Source organism: Balearica regulorum, chromosome 4, assembly GCF_011004875.1.
Source record: "Balearica regulorum gibbericeps isolate bBalReg1 chromosome 4, bBalReg1.pri, whole genome shotgun sequence".
NCBI lineage: Eukaryota > Metazoa > Chordata > Aves > Gruiformes > Gruidae > Balearica > Balearica regulorum.
The window spans coordinates 67,612,587-67,634,026 of NC_046187.1; the positions used below are offsets into that span (position 1 = coordinate 67,612,587).

The window sequence follows — 21,440 nt, forward strand, 5'->3', positions numbered from 1 at the left end:
ATGGAAGCCCTCCACGCCTCCACCTGCAGCAGCCCTCCATTTGGCAGCCCCCCACCAGTACCTGCCCCTGCACAACCTCAGTCGTGTCCCATGCAGGTGTCAGCAGTCAGCCGTGCGGTGGGATCTGCAGGGTCTGGGACAGAAGAGAGACGGCACCGGGCTGGCCGTGCCCCAGGACAGGCACTGAGCCCAGCAGGAGGACGGAGCTGGCCCCACAACAAAGGTCCCTCCCCAGGGCTGGGTGTATGGCCAGAGAGGGAAATGGATGATGCGTGGGGCGGTTTCTCCCAATTGCCCTGGGGCAGCTTCCCCAGCGTCCCCAGGGAACATGGCACAGACCAGCTCCTCTCTCCTGCACCTCTGATGACTTGCTTCCTTCTCCAGGAGATCAGGCTCTGCTCCACATGCCCACTGGAGCGGGTCCTCACCCTGGATGGTCACAGAGCTCCGATAACGTCAGGCTGTTCCTGTCCTGGGCACTTTCCAGTCCAGCCCATCCTCTCCCTGGCTCTCCCGCACCTTCCCTGCCCTCTCCCCAGCGCAGCCCAGCAGAGCAGCCCAGTCTGGGCTGGCAGTCTGGGCTGCTGCAGAGCTCTGGGCACTCACCCCACAGCCCCAGCCCCTCTGAAGGGCACAGCAGCTGCTGGGAGGCAGAGGGGGGTCTCAGCCTCCCCATCGGCCCCAGGGCTGCAGCTGGCCCCAAGTGCCAGCACAGGCCACTCACTCTCGGCCTCTCCTGCATTGACGCTGCAGGGGATCCCCAGCCCTGACCGCCTTTGCCCCACTCTGCCTCCCCGCCAGCCCTGCTCCCCAGGACACCAGGAGAGTCCTGGCCCTGCGCCTCCTCAGGCACCTCCTGCATCTCTCCAGTCTCCTGCCCTGTGCCTGCTGCATCTTCACGGACTCCCACAGCACTGCAGAGTCTTTGTGTCTGGGTACCTGGAGTGAGTGCTCTGCCCTGGGGGGACTTAGTCTCAGGGTCTTTCACCTTCTGAGTCTCCATTCACTTCCCACTCCGGAGTACCTGCAGTGTCCCCATCCTCTCCTGACCACACCAGATTCCTTTCCACATGGACGGACATCTGCCATCAGCCCCATCATACCTGTGACAGCCTGAGGAAGGTGACTGGGAGCTCGTGCACCATTTCCAATGGCCCTGGACACCAAGAAGAGAGCCTTCAACTAAGTGCTTGGTGTCTAACAGTGATACCATGAGATTATTTCCCCAAACAGAAGGAGAAACCCGGGCGGAAGACACTTGGAAAGTCCAATTCCTCTGGCTTGTTCTTAGACACAACTGTATCAAGGAGAGCCCAGGCTGCAGCTACCTCCCTCAGGAGATGCCCTTTTATTGCAGAGAGGCTATTAGGAAGGGAAAAGGTGGCACAAGGTTCTTCAAGAATCAGACACAATAGGACAGAGCCTCAAGAGAAGTGCTATGAACCCAAGCAATAACCTCTAAGGATGATTATCAGAGAAAAACAAAACAAAACAAAACAAAACAAAATGATAATCTGAGAGGGCAGGCCTAAAATATGTCTTGGGCATTCTGCAGATGGTGCAAGGTCCATTGGATTAGTTTCCTCAAGGCATCCCTGAGCTCCTGGTTCCTCATGCTGTAGATGAGGGGGTTCACTGCTGGAGGCACCACCGAGTACAGAACTGCCACCACCAGGTCCAGGGATGGGGAGGAGATGGAGAGGGGCTTTAGGTGAGCAAACATGGCAGTGCTGAGAAACAGGGAGACCACAGCCAGGTGAGGGAGGCACGTGGAAAAGGCTTTGTGCCGTCCCTGCTCAGAGGGGATCCTCAGCACGGCCCTGAAGATCTGCACATAGGACAGCACAATGAAAACAAAACATCCAAAACCTAAAAAAGAACTTAATACAAGAAGCCCAACTTCCCGGAGATAGTCTGAGTCTGAGCAGGAGAGCTTGAGGATGTTGGGGACTTCACAGAAGAACTGGTCCAGGGCATTACCCTGGCAGAGTGGTATAGAAAATGTATTGGCCGTGTGCAGCACAGCATAGAGAAACCCACTGCCCCAGGCAGCTGCTGCCATGTGGACACAAGCTCTGCTGCCCAGCAGGGTCCCGTAGTGCAGGGGTTGGCAGATGGCAACGTAGCGGTCATAGGCCATGACGGTGAGGAAAGAATACTCTGCTGATATTAGAAATAAAAAGAAAAAAACCTGTGCAGCACATCCTGTGTAGGAGATGGCCCTGGTGTCCCAGAGGGAATTGGCCATGGCTTTGGGCACAGTGGTGGAGATGGAGCCCAGGTCGAGGATGGAGAGGTTGAGGAGGAAGAAGTACATGGGGGTGTGGAGGTGGTGGTGGCAGGCTATGGCAGTGATGATGAGGCCATTGCCCAGGAGAGCAGCCAGGTAGATGCCCAGGAAGAGCCAGAAGTGCAAGAGCTGCAGCTCCCGTGTGTCTGCGAATGCCAGGAGGAGGAACTCATTCATGGAGCTGCTGTTAAACATTTGTTCTCTCTGCACATGAGGGCCTGTCCAAGGGTGAAAAGGAAGTTAAGAGTTAGGACAGACACCTGTGAGCAGAACCTATTCCATTCATCACGATAAGCAACCACAAGTGTCCTCTGTCTGTCTTCACGCAGATCCTGGCATGATCCTTGGTTTGTGCGGGCTGAGGGTGCAATGCAGAGCAGGGGCCTCTTCTATGGGCTCCAGAGGCATCAGTCCTGCTGTGCAGCAACAGGCAGAGAGGAAACAGGAGTGATCACAGGTTAAATCTACCCCGGATATAAAAGAGATTTTGACCATTGTCACTCCCATTTCACCTGAGTGCAGAACAGAACTGTGGGGGTTTTTTTTGTTGATTTTTCTCCCATTACCCCTTTCCCACTTGAAGAGGAGGCTGAGGTGAGTGAAGGGACTTTATCAGGTTCCTTGAAGAGGTGTTGACCAATGGCTGTAATGCTGTCAGTGTCTCGCACTGTGGTGCTAACCTGAGAGCTCCATGACCATATTTCTGTACCACCACCACAAGAAACTGGAAAAGCACAGACTCTGGAAAGCACCTTTCCTTCCAGGTAGCCCCTGTCTTGCTGTGCTTCTTGAAAAGTCCCCTGGGACATGTGCATGGAGTGATCTGGAGCTGTGAGCTGCCCTGACCCACACAGCACCCTCTCAAGAGCAGAAGGACCCTGCCCTGCCCTTCCAGGGGGTCGCTCCTCCCACCCACAGCTTCTCCCTGCAGTGCCCTGGGGAGCTCCCCGGGCAGGCTGAGTGCTGACCCTGGCAGGTGGCAGAGTCCCTGCCCCGGCACACAGCCCCTGGGCTGCAGGGACCCTGCTCTGGAGGACACAACTGGGCACCCCTGGCTGCACACCCACCCTCACACCCTGCAGCCGATCCCGGGACAAGGCAGCCATCATGCTCTGTCCCTCTGACGGTGCTGCAGGGAATCCTGCGCTGGAGTATGCCCTTACCTCCTCTGCTCCAGAGAAAGGTCCTATAGGCTGTGGACTATGACAGCTTGAGGAGAACCCTTCAGGAACCGCAGTGGCACTTGCCTGCACCCAGAGACTTTTTGTGTAGAGGGCTGTGAAGATTTCTCCCACACTGTGCTCTCAGAGTCCTCCCACTCTCTGCCTCACTCCTCTCCCAGTGCCCTCAGCCCTGCTGGGCTCTGCAGAGGAGCTGCTCCTGGGCAGAGATGTCTCTCTGCAGCACAGCCCACTTGCCGTGAGCTCCCTCCATCCCAGGAGAGCAGCAGCAGAGGACCATCCCAAGGCGGCATGTTAATGACCCCTCTGGTGGGTTTGGGGATGAGTCCATGAAGCTCAGACCCTGAGAGGAAGCTGATGAAACCTCTCAAGAAGTCAAAGTCCGATGCAACCTCCACAGTTTCTTGGAGCATTACTGGGTCCCCCTGAGGGCCATCACTGACAAAGCCTCCCCAGGGGCTTGTTAGAGCAGAAAACTGGAAGCAATAATGACAAGTAGACAAAAACAATGTCAAGGTGGCTCTGATGCTGAGTAAACCTGGAAGTGTTAAATGAAGCCAGATGGACAAGCTCTGACCCCCAGCCCCTGGCAAAGGGAGATCCTGTCCCTCACATGTTGTTCAGGGGCCTTCCTGGGGCAGTGGGATGTGGGGATGTGCAATGCCTGGAGCAGGACTATGGCGTGACCCTTCTGGGTGGAGCAAGGAGGTCATGAGGTCTTCCTGAATCAATTCAAGTTACCTTCTTGTAGGCCTTGATGGCAGAGTCAGTAGCCATAGCCGTGGTCATGCAGAAGTCATCTCTGGCTGGGGTCTTTCAGCCTTGCCACAGCCCTCAGCAGTCTCCACCACAGCCTGCCCTACAGTGTCCCACACCTGCACCTCCATCTTTGAAGACCCCCAATCCTCTTTTCAATTTCACCCCAATATCTCACTAGCCTTACTGATATCTCTCCATCCTCCCTGGCTGTTCCTTGAAAGAGAAAGCCATGGGCTGGTCCAGACTCCCTCTGGGCACCCTGTTCTATGTCAGTAATGCCCTTGGAGTCACATTTCCTTCTCCTCATTACTTGTCTCAGCCTCCCAAGCCACACTTTGTTGTGCTCTTCCTTTTTCCTGCTTTTTTTTTTTCTATTATGAAGAAAAGCTCCAGCATCTTTGACACCACCCTTCAAGTAGCCGCAGGTTGTGACTGTGGTGCTCTGAGCCTCCACTTCAGCAGCCTGAAGAAGCTCAGGTCCTGCAGCCTCCCCAGCCAGGGCATGTGCTTGAGGCCCCACATCCTATATTGGCCATCCTCCTGGGGACTCTCTCCATTCCTCCCCACTTGTCTAGCACAGGAAGCCCCACAGAGGGACACACTGGTCCAGGCTTCTTCTTCCCCCCAGTGCAGGACTGGCCACTTCTCCTTGTAACATTTCAAGTGGTTTCTGTTCTCTCAATCCCAGAGTTTCTCAAGGTCCCCTGAACTAAAGCTCAATATTTGTGTGCAGATGGTCACTGTGATGGTGGTGTCCCTCACAAGGTAACAGCATGGGGAGTTGCAGAGCAATACAACTACTAAAAGGTGGTGCTACTTTAATGCAATTTCCTTCCAACATAGGATTATCCATGGTGACCATCTCAGAAACAGCTTCAAAGCCAGCAAAGCCAGGGCCAGTGAGGAAAGAGTGAGCAGAGGTGGGCTGTTTGTGTGGGAGGGTACAAGAGGGATCAAAGGGAAGAGAAGAGGGAGAAAGGAAATAGAAGGTGAAGCAGAACACTAGATCAAGGCTGTTTTGGGGGTACCTGCCATGCAGCTCTGCCTCTGAGCAGCAGGGAGTGCTTTGGGACAGGAATGACACAGATGACCTGACCAAACTTAGTCTGACTTTCCTCATGGTCATGGGGAACCTGAGTGCTTTCCTTACCATGGAGAAGGGAAGACCTGTGGTGGAAGGAAATGGACAGTCATTCGTGCTGGGCAGGGACCCTAGAAGGTCTCGAGGCCAATGTCCATCTCACAGCAAGGGCAGCTATCAGGTCACACCAGTTTGCTCAGGGATTTCTTCACGTTGGCTTTGAAATCTTCCAGGGACTGACACAGCACGATGTCACTGGCCAGTCTGCTCCAGTGCTTCACTCTCTTCATGGCTAAACAGTTTTTCCTCACACACAAGAGGGAAAAGCCTGGAGCTGCCTTGCCGATGCCCTCTTGGTAGTGGTATACGGGTCACTTTCAGTTCTTCCCAAAGCCCTCTCTTCTCACCATTGAACAACCCCACCTCTCTCAGCCTCTCGTACTGATAAGGTCAACCTTACAAATGCATGCCTGAGAGGTTTAGGGCTCTTCCAATCCTACTGGATTTTATTGGATTGGCAAGGGACCTCGGGGATGTTGGAATATCATCACCCTCACGCCATCCCTTCCTGCATGCGTCACTCTCATTTGTCACCCTGTTGCAAGGCACGGCTGTTGCAGTCTGTAAGGAGAGCCTGTTCTGTCTAAAGAAACTGTCATCCACAACAACAAACACTGAACTTCGAATGTTTCAGGCCCTGGTGGCGACATGAGACCACTGTGAGGGTCTGCTGTGCTTGGTGCTAACCCACAGGCAGATGAGGCATTGATGACTGCAAGAACCACAGGAGCTATCCTCAGAGATTGTCAGTGAACTGTTCAAGTTGGGTGGGAGTTTGGGATGTCTCTAGACCTACCTCCTGCTAACAATGGGCTCAACAGTGAATTCACCTCAAGTTCCTTCCAATTCACTTTGTCCAGCAGAGTCCCGAAAACCTCTTCTGAGGACTTTGTCAGATATCCTTGGTGAACTTGAATCATGATCCAGGGCCTGTTGTTGCCATTGAAGGAGAGTCAGAGGAGACCGAGACTGCTGGCAAGCTGCTGACAAGCTCTAGCAGCTTCTAAGGACCTCAGGTCAAGGGCAGGGGGGGCACAGGTGGTGATCTCAATCCTGCTAGTGAGGGGAGAAGGTTTGTGGAGAAGTGGACAGATCCTGTAGGTAGATAATTGGTTGCGCAGTTGGTATCAGCAACATGGTTTCTGTGACCAGGAGACACTCTCTGAGGATCAACAACTGCTTGGAAGAGAGGGGATTCACCTGCCACAGTGGGGAAAAAGTATCTCTGTCAACAACCTGGCCAACCTGGAAAGAAAACTTCAACCTGGAAGTGATGAGGAAGGGAGAGGATGACCCAGAATCCCATGAGGAAACGGTATCATTGATGAGGAGAGGGTCTTGCATGACAATAACAAAAGGAGCGTGGTAATCAAGAATGAACTGGACAATGGAGAGCTGAGAGGGTCTGTGAGTTGGCTACTCACAGTTGGAGTTGGAAGGAGAAGGTGGCCCAGAAAACCTCTGGGAGGACCTGTGGGCTCTCGGGGTTCAGGTACTGATAAGGCCACAGGTCTGGACTAGGAGGGGAAATTGCCCTTTATGGGAGAGAGCAGCAGGAATGTGTGGAGCTCTGCCTGAGGATGGACAATGGATTGTCTGTGACCTGAGGTGTCAACGTGAGAGGCCCGAACAAAATGGGCAATGCTGTGGTGGGTTGATGTCTGCTCCAGACCTCCTGATCAAGAAGAGGAAGTAGATGAGGCCTTCTTCAGGCAACTAGAAGATGCCTCATGTTTGAAGGCCTTGGGCCTCATGGCAGACAGGACTCCCTATATTGCCAAAGGGGCAACATCATGAGGTGTAAGCCACGCAGGAGGTTCTTGAAGCTTGTTGACCGGACACCACATCTTTGTGACCAGAGTGATGAGGAGGTCATGAAGTGAGGTGTCGTCCTGCAGGACTTCATACGTACAAACGAAGAAGAGGTGATTAGAGATGTAAAAGTCCAGGGTGAGAAGGTAGACTCAAGGCTCCTGAAAGAAAGGAACAAAGCCAAGAGTAGGACTTCAAGAGAGCAAACTATGGCCTGCTGGGAACCCTGCTTGGAAGAATCCCATGGAATATGGTCCTGCAGAGAAGAGGGATGCAGAGAGCTGTTTAATGCTCAAGCATCTCCTCTTCAAGCTCCAGAACACTCCACTCCAACATGCAGGGAGTCCAGCAAAGTTGGCAGGAGGTTGGCATGGATAAGAAAGGAGCTCCTGACTAAAACCAAGCATGAAGAGGAAGCACAGAGAAGGTGGAAGGTGGCTGCCTTCCAGCCTCAATGGTTCTGTGATTCTGTGCTGGAGAGAGCCATTTGTCTGTGCGTGTGTTTGTGTGGGGGGGATGAGGGGATCCTGGGTACAGCTTCTAGATAGATGGAGGGTCTAGAACAAGCTCCTGGAGGGATCCATATTGTACGCAAGTGCACATACGATGTGCCTATATAGGTGCACATTTCACACTAACATATCCTAGCACACAAACAACCCAGTCCTCATTTACCCTCCATTAGCTTCCTTTTTACCTCATTTGGTATTCTGGTGATGGCTGTCATCTGGTGATGGTTCCTTCCTGGTTCATTAATTCCGTTGAACTAGAACCTCTTTCTGTTATCTGTAGCACCCTGCAACTCCTCCTGCTGTTACCTTGTGGGAGACACCACCATCAGGGTGAGCCACTGGCACACAAAAATTAAGGGCTGCCTAAAAGGAGTGTCAGTCCAGGGGGACCTTGTGAAACTCTGGGGTTTGGCCTGGGTTTGAGGAGGAAGAGGAGAAGTGGCAATCCTGCATCAGGAGGAAGAACAGCCCTATAGACCAGGGCTAGCTGTGACCTGACTGGCTGAGCTGTGATCCTGAGAAAATCCTGGGTCCTGCAGTGGCCCCACACACACAGGTGTGTCCCAGGGTGTGGCTCCCCATTTTGGAGGAGTGGGGAGGAACTGGAGAGTGCCCAGAAGAGGTCTGCCAAGGTGGGGTGCAGGGCACATGCCCTGCGTGTGGAAGCTGAGGGACATGGGCTTCTTCAGCCCTTTGGCCCAGTGGTGGAGAGGCTCCGGGAAGTACAGGAGTAGCCATAGAGTGGTTGAAGTGTGGTTCCAGAGCTGGAGGAGCTTTTCTTCAGAGTGGGAAACAGCATGGGAAAGAAATCATACCAGAAATGGAGGCTTGGGATGCTTAAAGTGGACACCAGGAGAAAGAAACATGCCTCCGAGGGCAGTGCTGTGGGATAATCAGACCCCCCGAGGGAGCCTGGATCAGTCCATGGCTTTGTGTTTCAAGGCGTACCTCGCAGGGATGGAGAGAGAGCAGTCAGGGGAATGAGTTGCTCAGGTCAGAGCAGGCTGGAGAAGCAGAGTCTGCAGCATGCAGGGAAATAGGGACAGGTGTGGGACACTGTAGGACAGCCTGTGGTGGAGACAATCTAGGGCTGTGCAAAGCTGAAACCCTCCAACAGATCTGAGGTCTTTGCCTCCTTGGCCATGGCTGTTGTCTCTGCCACTGATGCCAGCGAGGAAACACCTTACCCTCACAGCACTCGGGCCTCATGGCCTCCTTGTCCCACCCAGGAGCCTGGCAGATGTCATTCCATAGCCTTGCCCTTGGCATTGCACATCCCCACATCCCACTGCCCCAGGAAGAGCCCTGAGCAACGTGTGAGGGACAGGGTCTCCCTTTGCCAGGGGCTGGGGGTCAGGGCTTGTCTGTTTGGCTGGATGCAAAGATTCCAGATATCCTCACCATCAGAGCCACCTTTGCAATGTCTTGGCCTTCCTGCCATTATTGCTTCCAGTTCTCTGCTCTAAGGAGCCCCTGGGGAGGCTCTCTTGGTAATGGTTCTCAGGGGGACCCATTAACACTCTGAGAAACTTTAGAGATGGTGTCTGAGTTTGATTTCTTGAGAGGTCTCTTCAGCTGCTGCTCCATGCCTGAGGTTCATGGACTCATCCCCAAACCCACCAGAGGGGTCATTAACATGCCGCCTGGGGCTGGTCCTCTGCTGCTGAGCTGCTCCAGGCTCTCGGGACAGAGGGAGCTCATGGCAAGTGGGCAGCGCTGCAGAGGGACATCTCTGCCCAGGAGCAGCTCCTCTGCAAAGCGCAGCAGATGTGACACATCAAGGGTTGCTCAGCCTCAGAGCCACCTTAACATTGCCTTTGCCTACCTGTCATCACTGCCTCTAGGCTTCTGCTCTAACAAGCCCCCAGGGTGGCTTTGTCAGTGATGGATCCCAGTGGGACCCATTAACACTCCCTCAAACTGCAGGGTTGCTTCTGACAGTTACTTCTTCAGTGGTTTCTTCAGGCTTCTCTCAGTGTCTTAGTTCCTGGTCTCAGCATCAAATACACCAGGGAGCTCATTAAAATGCACCAAGCCATGTCTCTTCCCATTATTTTCTTCAAGTCTTCAAGACTTATGCAACTAATTGGAGAGGTCTCCAGAGTGTATGTGAAGTCAAAGATTTCAAAGATTTCAGTGAGCACTAAAAAAAGGAGTATTTTTGATTTCTAACAGTTTGGGTTTGGTTTCGGGTTTGTTTTTTGAGTTTACAGCTCCTTTGCACCAACTCCCACCTGCTTTCCTTAGGGACCTGGCTGCACACAGGCACAGCTGCGTTGCTCTGCATGGCAAACACACAGAAGGAAAGCAGGGTGACGTTTCATAAACAAGAACCCACACTCCTCAACTTCATGCCAAGTCCAAGCTGCCTCCAATGAGGTTCACCATCCACAGGGAACAGCCTCACCAGAAATGGTTTAGAGAGAGAGATCGGACAGGATAGCTGTAACCCCAGTGAAGGACTTGGCTGAAGAGATAATTAGACTGCTGAAAGACAGGACAGGCTGCTAACTCCCTGAAGCTCAAAGCAACACCTGGGTGGTGGGGAGGGGTCTGGCTGAGCAAGGAGTAAGGAGAGGGGAAAAGTGGAGAGCAATGGGAAGGGCACAGAGCCAGACAGTCTGTGGAAAATATGCCTTTAGAGCTGGACATTTTATCAGGACAGGTGGAAAGACTGAGGAGGTGAAACACGCGGGATAATCTTCATGGTGCTGGCAATGCAAGTACAGGGGAAGAGCAACATTTCTTCTGCAATTGATACACCTCCTGGAAATTCTCATTTTTGCATGGGGGGAAAACATCAGCATTTGATTCAAAGTATTTAATCTGTTAATGAAAAAAAGGCACTCAGGTGTTTTTTAACAGTTCCAAGCAGTTCCTTTCCTTTCCAGGCAGAGCTCAGTTGTCTGACCATGGACATCGAGTGTCCCTGGCAGAGGCCCCGGTGTCTCTGAAGTGTTTGCCTGGGACTGGCCGCTGTCACACAGGAGCTGCAGGAGACCAGAGCCCCTCAGGAGCTGCCAACAGAGCCTGGGCAGAGGGTCCCTGTAACTGAAGACATCTGGGTCCCTGTAGCTGCACCCCAGATCAGTTTTGGAAATGGCTTTTCCTTCTAAAAATTCCCAGGGAATGAGGTGAGGCTGACTGGGCTGTAGTTCTCCAAATCCTCCTTCTGGCCCTTCTGGAGGATGGTGCAATGTCTGCTTCTCTGCAGTCATCAGCCACCTTCCCGGATGGCCCTGAAATGTCAAGGACAGACAAGCAATACCTTGCAAGGACACTGTCCATCTTCCCCAGCACCCATGGGTGTATCCCATATTTTTCCATGGACTTGTGTGTGTCTGAACTGGCCCAAGGGATCCATTTGGGGACGAGGGGGACCTGGGATGAGATTTTACTGGAAAAAGGCAAAGTGAAGGAAGCAATGAACTCCACAGCCTCTCCCATGTCATTGTCACTACATGCCTTGCTCCACTGGGCCCTGAGACCACATTTTCCTCAGCTGACTCCTTGTGCTGCCAGTGAACGTACAACAGCCCTTGTCGTTGCCCTCCTTCTCCCGCACTAGTTCCAGCCCTGCTGAGGCTGGCTTTTCTGGCTCCATCTTTGCACACACAGGTCATGTCTCCATCTGCCTCATGGCCAGCCTGTTTCCCCTGCCACCCCCTGTGCACTGCCTCCTTGCTCTTGGAACTCGTCAGCCAGACACTTCCTCTTCATCTTCATGGAGGGCTGCATGGATCTTGGCTCTCCAGGATCCTGCCAAGTAGGTCTTCAACAAGCTGAGACCTGCTCTCCTTCCCTCCAAGGCTGTCACTGCACTGTGTGTCTTTCTGTTCTTGCTTGATCGTGGCAGCAATGCCTGCCCTCAGCCTTGGCATCCTCATCCAGTTCTGCCTTGTCTGTGAGGACCAGAGTGCAGCCCTGGTCAGCCATCAGCTGTTGGTGTCCAAAGAAAGGGAGGGGTGAGGCCGGTGAACGGGACACGTCTGGGTGCTGACTGTGAGGGCACCTCTGTTACAGCCACTTGACTGGCTGCAGCAGGCCGGAGCGCAGGCAGGGCTCAGGGACACCCTGCTCAGCACCAGCCCCTCCGGAGCAGACCTGACACCAAGCAGCATGTGGCTCCTTGCCTTGGCCTCCTGGGAGTCCCACGTGCTGCCCTTGTGGCCTGGACACCATGGGGATCATCTGCAGGCTTGCTTGGGCAGCTCAGCCTTCCCAAAAGTGGCGTGTGATACATTATCACCAGCCAGAAGGTTTCTCATAGCATGCTGCAAAAGGGTTGGCAGTGTGTGCACTACGGTACAGTCTGAAGATGGGTGGGCGGGTGGGTGTGCAGAACTGTGCAGAGCCTTCTGGGACAGCGCTGGAGTGCTACAGAGGGAGCTGAACCTTGCAGGGTTTTACCCAGACCTTCAGGAGGTTGCCTTGGGCCAAAGCAGGCTCAGAAGCAGACCCGGGAATTCAACTTGGACGGGGTTCACCTGGAAAGAAGATGCCAGGAGTGAGCTGATGCCCAGGCTGTGTGGGGGCTGGTCAGGTTCCTGGAGGCCAAGACAATGAAGGAGCCAAGTGATTGAAAAGTGCTGTGAGGATAAAGGAGACTGCAGGAGGGTCAAGACCCGCTGTCAGCTGTAAGAGGACCCTGCACAATCAAGGGTGGAAAGACACCCAGACAGTGGTTGTCTAAAAGAAGGGGAGACAAATCCCAGGTGGAGTCCATGCGACCTGGGAATGCACCAGAAAGAGAAACTCCTTGCTGTTCACAAACACCAGGAATGTATTTAATAGTCATGGGTGGCATTCAGCTTCCCTGACTCCCAAAAGCTCTACACAGGACCCTCAGGGTGCAGACTGTGGCATCTGAGGTGGTTAAAGCAGGATGCAATGAGTTTTAGGTGTAATGTAGAGCTGTCCGAAGCAATGGTTCCCAGGCTTCCCTTGCAGTTAACAGATGGGAGATGTTCACCTGAGTTGTCATTGCTGGTCACATAAACATCTGTTCTGTCATCTGCTGATATTGAAACAAGAGACTTGAGGATGATAAGATTATTGAGCTTCAGAGTAGATATTGAGAGGTCTATAGGAAAAGCTCTGTTCAAAGAAGGGTCAGGTATATGCTCAGACCTGGTTTCTCAGGTCTTGGTCCACCTGGGTCTTGAAAATCTGCAACGATGAAGTACTTTGTAGCCTCTCAGGGTGACCAAGGCTTGTCCCAATGCTTGGCTGGCCTCATGATAGAAAAGGCCCCCCTTGCTGTGAGATGTCCCTCAGCCATCCCTTCTCCAAGGTGAAGGAGCCCAGCTTCATCAGCCTTCCCTCACAGAGACAGTGATCCAGCCCCCTGACCATCTCAAGGCCCTTCACTAAACCCACTCCAGCTGGGCAACACCTTTCTGTTCTTGGGGTTCCCAAAAGTGGACACAGTGCTCTGGATGTGGGCTAACAAGTTCCACATAGAGAGGGGAAGTCCCTACCTTCCCTCTCCTGGCCATGCTGCTGGTCCTACAGCCCAGGGCACTGCTGTCCTCCCTTGCTGCCAGGGCACACGGCTGCCTCCTGTCCAGCTCCCTGCCCACCAAGACCTTTCCCACAGAGCTGCTCCCCAGCCAGGCAGCCCCCAGCCTGTGCCATTGCCAGCGTTTGTCCCCTGCAGGGGCAGAACCTGGCACTTGTCCTTGGGGGGTTTCATGAGGTTCCTCTCAATACCTGCTCTCCTCCTCCTTGAGCCCTTTCACTGAGCAGAGGCCTGGCAGAACTTTTGAGCACAGTCTAAGGCAAGGAAGGCGTTGAGTCACTCAGCCCCGCCTGTGTCTGCTGTTACGACCCCCCTCACCATTCAGCAGCATGTTCCTTGTTCAGCCTTTTACTGCAAACACAGTGGCTGAAGCTCTTCATTTTGCTCTTGATGGTGCCTGCAGCCCCCATCAGCTCCAGCCGAGCTCTGGCTTTCCTAAACACATGCCCGCACGCTCAGGTCATCTTTCTAAATTCCTCCTTCATGGTCTGTCCCGGCTTCCACCTCCTCATCGTTGTGTTGTGGCTCCCATCTGAGACCCATCCCTGCCCCTGTGCAGCCCCACTGCCCCACACATGCCCCCAGGGCCCCCATCATCAGACACTGCACAGGACAGGGTGTGTTTGGGGCAGGGACACGTCCTCCACCACAAGTGCCCATGGCAGACCTCAGTGTCCCTCCTCAGCAGCCCTCCTTCTTCTGCAGCCAGCCAGTGCCCAGCCCCAGCCAAGCCCCAGCTATGTCCCATGCACGGGTTCCCAGCCAGCCCTGCTCGGGGCTCTGCCAAGGTCTGGGCAAGGCAGGAGGCTGGGGCAGGGCTGGCTGTTTCCCCAACACAGGCACCAAGACCAACAGCAGGAAGGAGATGGCCACAGAGCCCAACCACCAAGAACTGGGGGAGTGACCAGGGCTGGAAATGGCTGATGGGAGAGGCTGGGGGGTGATGAATGCCCTGGGGCACCTTCTCGCTCTCTCCATGCCAGCAAGAGTCCTGGCCAGGGGACAGAGCAGCCTGCTGCGAGTGGGTGCCTGCAGAAAGAGGTTTCTCTTTCTCATTGAATCCTCCCTTCAGGCACAGAAATGCTCCTCTGATCTCCTCCAGAGTCATCCCTGCTCTCCAGAGAGCCTTTCCCCAGCTGAGCGTGTCTGTGCTGGCCTGGCCGGCCGTTCCTGGTTCCCTCCCCATGCTCCCTGCAGGGCCCCAAGCTGGTGGGGCTGCTCTGCAGAGGGAGGGGGCTGTGGTGCCCTGGGAGCCATGGGGTGACCCTGCACTGGCCATGCTGGTCAGGCTGGGAAGCAGCCCCAACCAGAGGGGATGACTGCTGCTGAGCCCCTTTCCATCTTCCCTGATGGCTCAGAAGACAAGGACAGTGCTTGGTAGGACCATGGCGTGTCTCCAGTGGCAGAAAGGGCAGGGGAGGGCCGCACTAGGTCGAGCCCAAAGTGTTTCCATGATGGTGTGATGAACCACTGTCTAGACTTATGTCCCTTTGCCTTCTGGCTCCTCACAGCCTCTCCTGGCATTGCAGAGCCCTCGTTAGCCCATGGTCTCCTCAGGTTTGCCTTTTCCTCTGGGACACTCCTCCTTGGATTGTCACTCATTTTATGAGGTGCCACTCTCTGCCACCTCAGACTCACACACTGTCCCTGGAGATCCCCTCACTTCTCCTGGCAGCTCTCCATTCTTCTCCAGGATGGCATCTGCCATCAGCCCCACTGCAGGTGGGACAGCACCAGGCAGATAAGCTGATAAGGCACACGAGACCTTCGGGGTAACAGCAATGCCAGGACACATCAGGAGAGTGTGGAAGGGAGGAGAGAGCAGCCCTGTACAGGCCATGTCCTGCTGCGGGCCTTGGCCATGGCTCTAGGGCAGCAGCAGCCCCGAGGTGAAGGCAGCAGAGAGGGAGTGCCCGCTGAGGCAGCGAGGGGCAGCCCCAAGGGCAACCCAGGCTGCTCCTCCATGGGGCAGCTGGGCATTTGGCTCCTGAACCCTCCTGCATGCTGGGGCTGCTCCCCCAGCTCCAGAGGAGATGTGCACAGATGGGAGCTGAGAGAATTAACTTCCCACTGCTTTCTCTATGGAGTTTATGTAAAGAGGAAGCCTGGATGGATATGTACAATGAGGTATTTGGGTCAAAAAAACATGATATCACAGTTATAAAACAAAAAACAAAACTAAAAAACCAAACAAACAAGAAACCCCCAAAAAACAAACACAAAGCAAAAAACCAGACACATATAGAGCAAAGTTAGTCCTGGCTCTTCCTGAAATACAGAGGAAGCCCTAGTGGGATAATGGGTGCCTTATTAATCTGACATATATTGTATTCAAATAGTTTCCACAGGGCATCTATGATTTCCTGGTTCCTCATGCTGTAGATGAGGGGGTTCACTGCTGGAGGCACCACCGAGTACAGAACTGCCACCACCAGGTCCAGGGATGGGGAGGAGATGGAGGGGGGCTTCAAGTGAGCAAACAGGGCAGTACTGACAAACAGGGAGACCACGGCCAGGTGAGGGAGGCATGTGGAAAAGGCTTTGTGCCGTCCTTGCTCAGAGGGGATCCTCAGCACGGCGCTGAAGATCTGCACATAGGACACCACAATGAAAACAAAACAGCCCAAAATTACAAAACAACTTAGTATAAGAAGCCCAACTTCCCTGAGGTAGGCATCTGAGCAGGAGAGCTTGAGGATCTAGGGGATTTCACAGAAGAACTGGTCCAGGGCATTACCCTGGCAGAGTGGTATAGAAAATGTCTTGGCCGTGTGCAGCACAGCATAGAGAAACCCACTGCCCCAGGCAGCTGCTGCCATGTGGACACAAGCTCTGCTGCCCAGCAGGGTCCCGTAGTGCAGGGGTTGGCAGATGGCAACGTAGTGGTCATAGGACATGACTGTGAGGAGGGCATACACAGCTCCAACCAGGAAGACAAAGAGAAAGACCTGTGCAGCACATCCTGGGTAAGAGATGGCCCTGGTGTCCCAGAGGGAATTGGCCATGGCTTTGGGCACAGTGGTGGAGATGGAGCCCAGGTCGAGGAGGGAGAGGTTGAGGAGGAAGAAGTACATGGGGGTGTGGAGGTGGTGGTGGCAGGCGATGGCAGTGATGATGAGGCCATTGCCCAGGAGAGCAGCCAGGTAGATGCCCAGGAAGAGCCAGAAGTGCAAGAGCTGCAGCTCCCGTGTGTCTGCGAATGCCAGGAGGAGGAACTCAGTGATGGAGCTGCTGTTGGACATTTGCTGGGTCTTGATATGGGGACATTGTCCTAAGGAGGAAAAGACAGGGGAAAATTACGACAGACTTCTCTGAGCAAAGCCACTCCATTTTTCACAGAAATCCTGCCCCCTCCCCCAATTCCAAGGGATTTCCTTTCTTTGCTTTGTGCTGGCTGAGTGTGCTTTGAGGAGCAGGACCTCTGCCCCTGTGCTGCCAAGGACTCAGCTCTGCCCTGCTGCAGTGAGTAGGTGGGAGCTGGTTCTTGACACCTTTGATGGTCACAAGGGATGTCAGATGCAACTCACCTTTCATGGGAATGTTCAATATCTGCACTTATCACTCCAGGAGTGTGGGCTGCAGAAGAGAGGCTGAGCATGTCTTTACCATGACTTTTCTCTGTGTTTGTTTTTTTTTTTTTTCTTTCTACTATCACATCTGGTGAGTACTAGTTTTAGGGGTAGAAATCCTATTTTTTGTGACAGAAATTGTGGAGTCTTAAGACAGGCAAAAGCTCTCAGCTCTTTGTGGCTCATGTCAGAGTCAGGAGAGCTGCAATGTCCAACAGTCTTGTTCCCAACTGCCCTGTGCTTTTGCTTCTGCTACTTCAAGAATGACACACGTTACTGGAGCTGGACTCTGATGAAAGCAGGGACTGCTGTTTCAAAGGGCAGATCTGCAACCTCTTCTTTCTCCAGCACAGAGGGGGAGTTGTGATGGAGAGGGCAGGTGTGTTGGGTTTGCGTGGCAAGGTTTTGGTAGTGGGGGGGGGCTATAGGGGTGGCTTCTGTGAGGAGCTGCTAGAAGCTTCCCCTGTGTCTGACAGAGCCAATGCCAGCCGGCTGCAAGACGGGCCCGCCCCTGGCCAAGGCCATGCCAATCAACGCCTCTGTGATAACATATTTAAGAAGGGAAAAAAAAACAGTTGGGGGAAGTTTTTGCAGCCGGAGAGAGAAGTGCAAAGATGTAAGAAACTTTGCAGACACCAAGGTCAGTGCAGGAGGAGGGGCAGGAGGTGCTCCAGGCGCCGGAGCAGAGATCCCCCTGCAGCCCGTGGTGAAGACCATGGTGAAGCAGGCTGTCCCCTGCAGCCCGTGGAGGAAGGATGAGGGGGTGTAGAGATTCCACCTGCAGCCCGTGGAGGACCCCACGCCGGAGCAGATGGAGGCACCTGAAGGAGGCTGTGGCCCGTGGGAAGCCCAGGCTGGAGCAAGTCCCTGGCTGGACCAGTAGACCCGTGGAGAGGGGAGCCCACACCAGGGCAGGTTTGCTGGCAGTACTTGTGACCCTGAGGGGGACCCACGCTGGATCAGTTTGCTCCTGAAGGTCTGCACCCCATGGAAGAGACCACGCCAGAGCAGTTCGTGAAGGACAGTAGCCCATGGGAGAGAGTCCATTTTGAAGCAGTGTCACCGAAATCCGGGAATAAACCTCGTAACACCAATGTAGTGTTAAGAGGCAGGCATTCTTTATTGCAGCGCTGGATGCACGGGGGATAGCTCCACCCAACGTGCATGCCAGGTGATCGCCAACACACAGGTTATGTAGGATCAAAACATACATATTCATTATCTTTCCGAAAAAAGGTGATTCTATGATAATCATTTCTTAGAATTCATTTCCATATTCTCCTCCCCGTCACGCATGCTCAGTGATTTGAGTTGGTGGTCCTCAGGGGTCTCTGGTGGTCGTCAGTGGTCTTGCACTCGTGTTCGCTGGGTGACCCCCTTCATGCAGGCATGCGCAGTATCCTTGTTGTGCAGGTACATCTGCACCTGTCCTTACTTCGTAAGATTGATATTCCCGGGCCTATTGTCCGGTTGGGTAGGGACTGTACAAAAAACATAGCAGCATTGTATCTTGACACGGTCATCTTGCCACTTGCCATGGTTAGTTAGCTTCATTACCTATTACTTTGGTTACAATCTACGGCCCCCTATCCTACGGTTACATTTCCCCCCTTTGGAAGTTTTGAAATAATAACTTTTCAATACTTCCACTCATATTTTCCTATCCTAGACACATTACAGATGTTCTTAAACTTGTAACCATAGCATCTATGCCCCAGTGTGTCTGCTCATGTTCCTCTTTTGCAAGTTCTAACATAACTTGTGGAGTTACTATTACCTGATTTTCTGGTGTTACCTACCATCCTTCCATATTCTGAGATGCTTTTAAGTGCTCTGCCAATTGTTCATCTAATTTACTGTATCTTACTCTTACGTTCGGAATCTTTACCTGTTTTACTGGTACTAGTGCAAGGATACCTTGTTCAGCAGCCTCTTTTGCAGCTTTATCCGCCAACCGATTACCTATATTGACAGCCGTCTGACCAAATTGATGAGCTCTGCAATGCATTACGGCCACTTCCTTTGGTTTTTGCACGTCTTGTAGGAGCTGAAGGATTTCCTCTTTATGTCTTATAGGTGATCCTTGGGCTGTTAACAGTCCTCTTTCTTTCCATATGGCTCCATGGGCGTGGATCACACCAAATGCATATTTGGAATCAGTCCATATGTTTACTCTTTTCCCTTCAGCCATTCGTAAGGCCTGCTTTAGCGCCACCAATTCTGCTTTCTGTGCTGATGTATTTGCAGGTAGTGTTCCCGACTCCAATATCTTGTCAATGGTGACAACAGCATACCCAGCCATTCGCTTTCCTGCTTGCACAAAACTGCTTCCATCCGTGAACAGTTCCAGATCAGGATTCTTCAGGGGTTCGTCCCTCAGGTCCGGTCTGCTGGAATAAACTTGTTCAATAGTTAACAGACAGTCATGTTCCAATTTCTCAGTAGAATTTTCTGTTGACAGGAACATTGCTGGATTTACGATTGCTGTGGTTTTTAATTCCACATCATCTTGCTCCAATAGGACAACCTGGTATTTCAACATTCTGCTAGGGGATAGCCAGTGATCCCCCTTTTGTTCTAAGACAGTTATTACCATATGCGGTACATATACCACTATCTTTTGGCCCATAGTCAATTTTCGGGCTTCCTGAATCAGCAGCACCGTTGCTGCCACGGCATGCAAACATCCCGGCCATCCTTTACTCACGGTGTCAAGTTGTTTGGAGAAGTACCCCAGTGGTCGCTTCCAAGATCCCAGCCGTTGCGCCAGCACTCCAAGGGCCAGATGTTGCCTTTCGTGTACAAACAGCTCAAAAGGTTTAGTCAGATCAGGTAAACCCAATGCAGGGGCCATCATTAATGCCTTTTTGAGTTCTTTAAATGATTTATGGCATTTAGGTGTCCACGTCAAGTATTGATCTTTAGATTCCTTCAGGGCTTCATATAGGGATTTCGCATACAGTCCATAATTTAGAATCCAGAGTCGACACCACCCAATCATTCCCAAAAAGGCTCTCAGTTCCTTTGGGCTGTTAGGTTCGGGGATCTGACAAATGGCTTCTTTTCTTTCGTTTCCCAATTGTCTCTGTCCTTGAGATATCTCAAATCCCAAATAAATCACTGCTTCTTTCCCTGTCTGGGCCTTGTTTCTGGAAACTCTATATCCTCCTTGGCCCAGGAAATTCAATAAACTGACAGTAATTTCAAAACATGTTTCCTTACTTTCTGCTGCTATCAGGTTGTCATCCACATACTGTAATAATATGCCTTCTCCTTGATTTTGTTTCTTCCATATTTCCAACTCTTTTGCCAGTTGGTTTCCAAATATTGTAGGGCTATTTTTAAATCCTTGTGGAAGTACAGTCCATGTTAATTGCGTTTTCCTTCCTGTAGTGGGACTTTCCCATTCAAAGGCAAATAAGCCTTGACTGTTCGTATCCAGAGGTATGCAAAAGAAGGCATCCTTTAAATCCAGCACAGTAAACCATTTATGCTCCTCCCTCAAGGATGTCAGCAAGGTATATGGATTGGCCACTACTGGGTGTATATCTTGAACTATTTGATTTACGGCCCTTAAATCCTGAACTATTCGATATTCCTTACCTCCTGATTTCCTTACTGGCAATATAGGGGTATTGTATTCTGATTCACATTCTACTAACAGCCCATATTCTAAAAATTTTGTAATTAATTCCTCTAATCCCTTCTGAGCCTCCAACTTAATAGGATACTGTTTTTGTCTTACCGGCTTGGCTCCAGGTTTTAAAGTCACCTTTACCGGTTCTGCCAGTTTGGATCGTCCTGGAACTTGTCCATACCAGGGGGGGTAACTGCATTGTCCACCGCTTCTGAAATCTGTTCCTCCTTGGAGGAATCCTGTAACATAAACACTCTCGCCTCTATGGCTTTGATTCTGGTATTAGCAATCTGATTTCTCCATCTTTAAAAATTATTTGTGCATCTAATTTGCTTAATAAATCTTGTCCTAATAAAGGCAACAGACATTTGGGCATGTACAAAAATTGATGTGTTACCTACTGTTTTCCCAGCTTAAATTTTAACAGTTTCAAGAAAAGCCAGTTCTGTTTTCGCCCCGTCGCACCAACACCCTCTGCTGATTTATAGCTGAGTTTTGCTTTACATGTTTATTATTCTAGTCAAGATTGCCAGAATTTTTCCATCCCTTCGCATTTGTCTGACTTCTTTTTCTTTTTCTCTCTGTTGTTATACACAGTCCAGGCTACTTCAAGCATTTTACCTAAGTCTCTGGACTCAGCTCCTTCCAATTTCTGGAGTTTTTTCTAGGGCTGATTGTCCCATAAATATAGAGGCCAATTGTATAGCTTCTTCTGTGGTGTTTTTTGTTTGCTTGAGGTTTTGTTTGGTTGGTTTTTGGTTTGTTTTTTTTTTTTTTCCCTCTGGGTCCAAATTAGTATATTTTCTCGCAGTCACCTTCAGTCTTTCCATAAAGGCTGAAGGGGATTCGTTTAGTTCTTGTCTTACTTCATATAATTTAGACCAATTAATTGCTTTTGGCATTGCATGTCTAACACCAAATAAAATCCACTTCTGATATCTAAACATCCCTCTGGGTCCCAGTTGATTAGGGTCCCACTGAGGATTTGTGGATGGAAAATTCTGATCCACTGTCCCTT

The 21,440-nt window shown here is 52.0% G+C and overlaps 1 protein-coding gene and 1 pseudogene across 1 annotated transcript; both read right to left on the reverse strand.

Annotated features, from left to right (window-relative positions):
- Window positions 1–1,528: 1,528 nt before the first annotated feature.
- Window positions 1,529–2,485, reverse strand: LOC142601588 (olfactory receptor 14C36-like). The gene has a single exon (XM_075750774.1). The coding sequence runs from the start codon at window positions 2,483–2,485 to the stop codon at window positions 1,529–1,531; it is 957 nt and encodes a 318-aa protein (XP_075606889.1).
- Window positions 2,486–15,468: 12,983 nt separating this feature from the next.
- Window positions 15,469–16,458, reverse strand: LOC142601589 (olfactory receptor 14C36-like; annotated as a pseudogene).
- Between the last annotated feature and the right edge of the window lie 4,982 nt (window positions 16,459–21,440).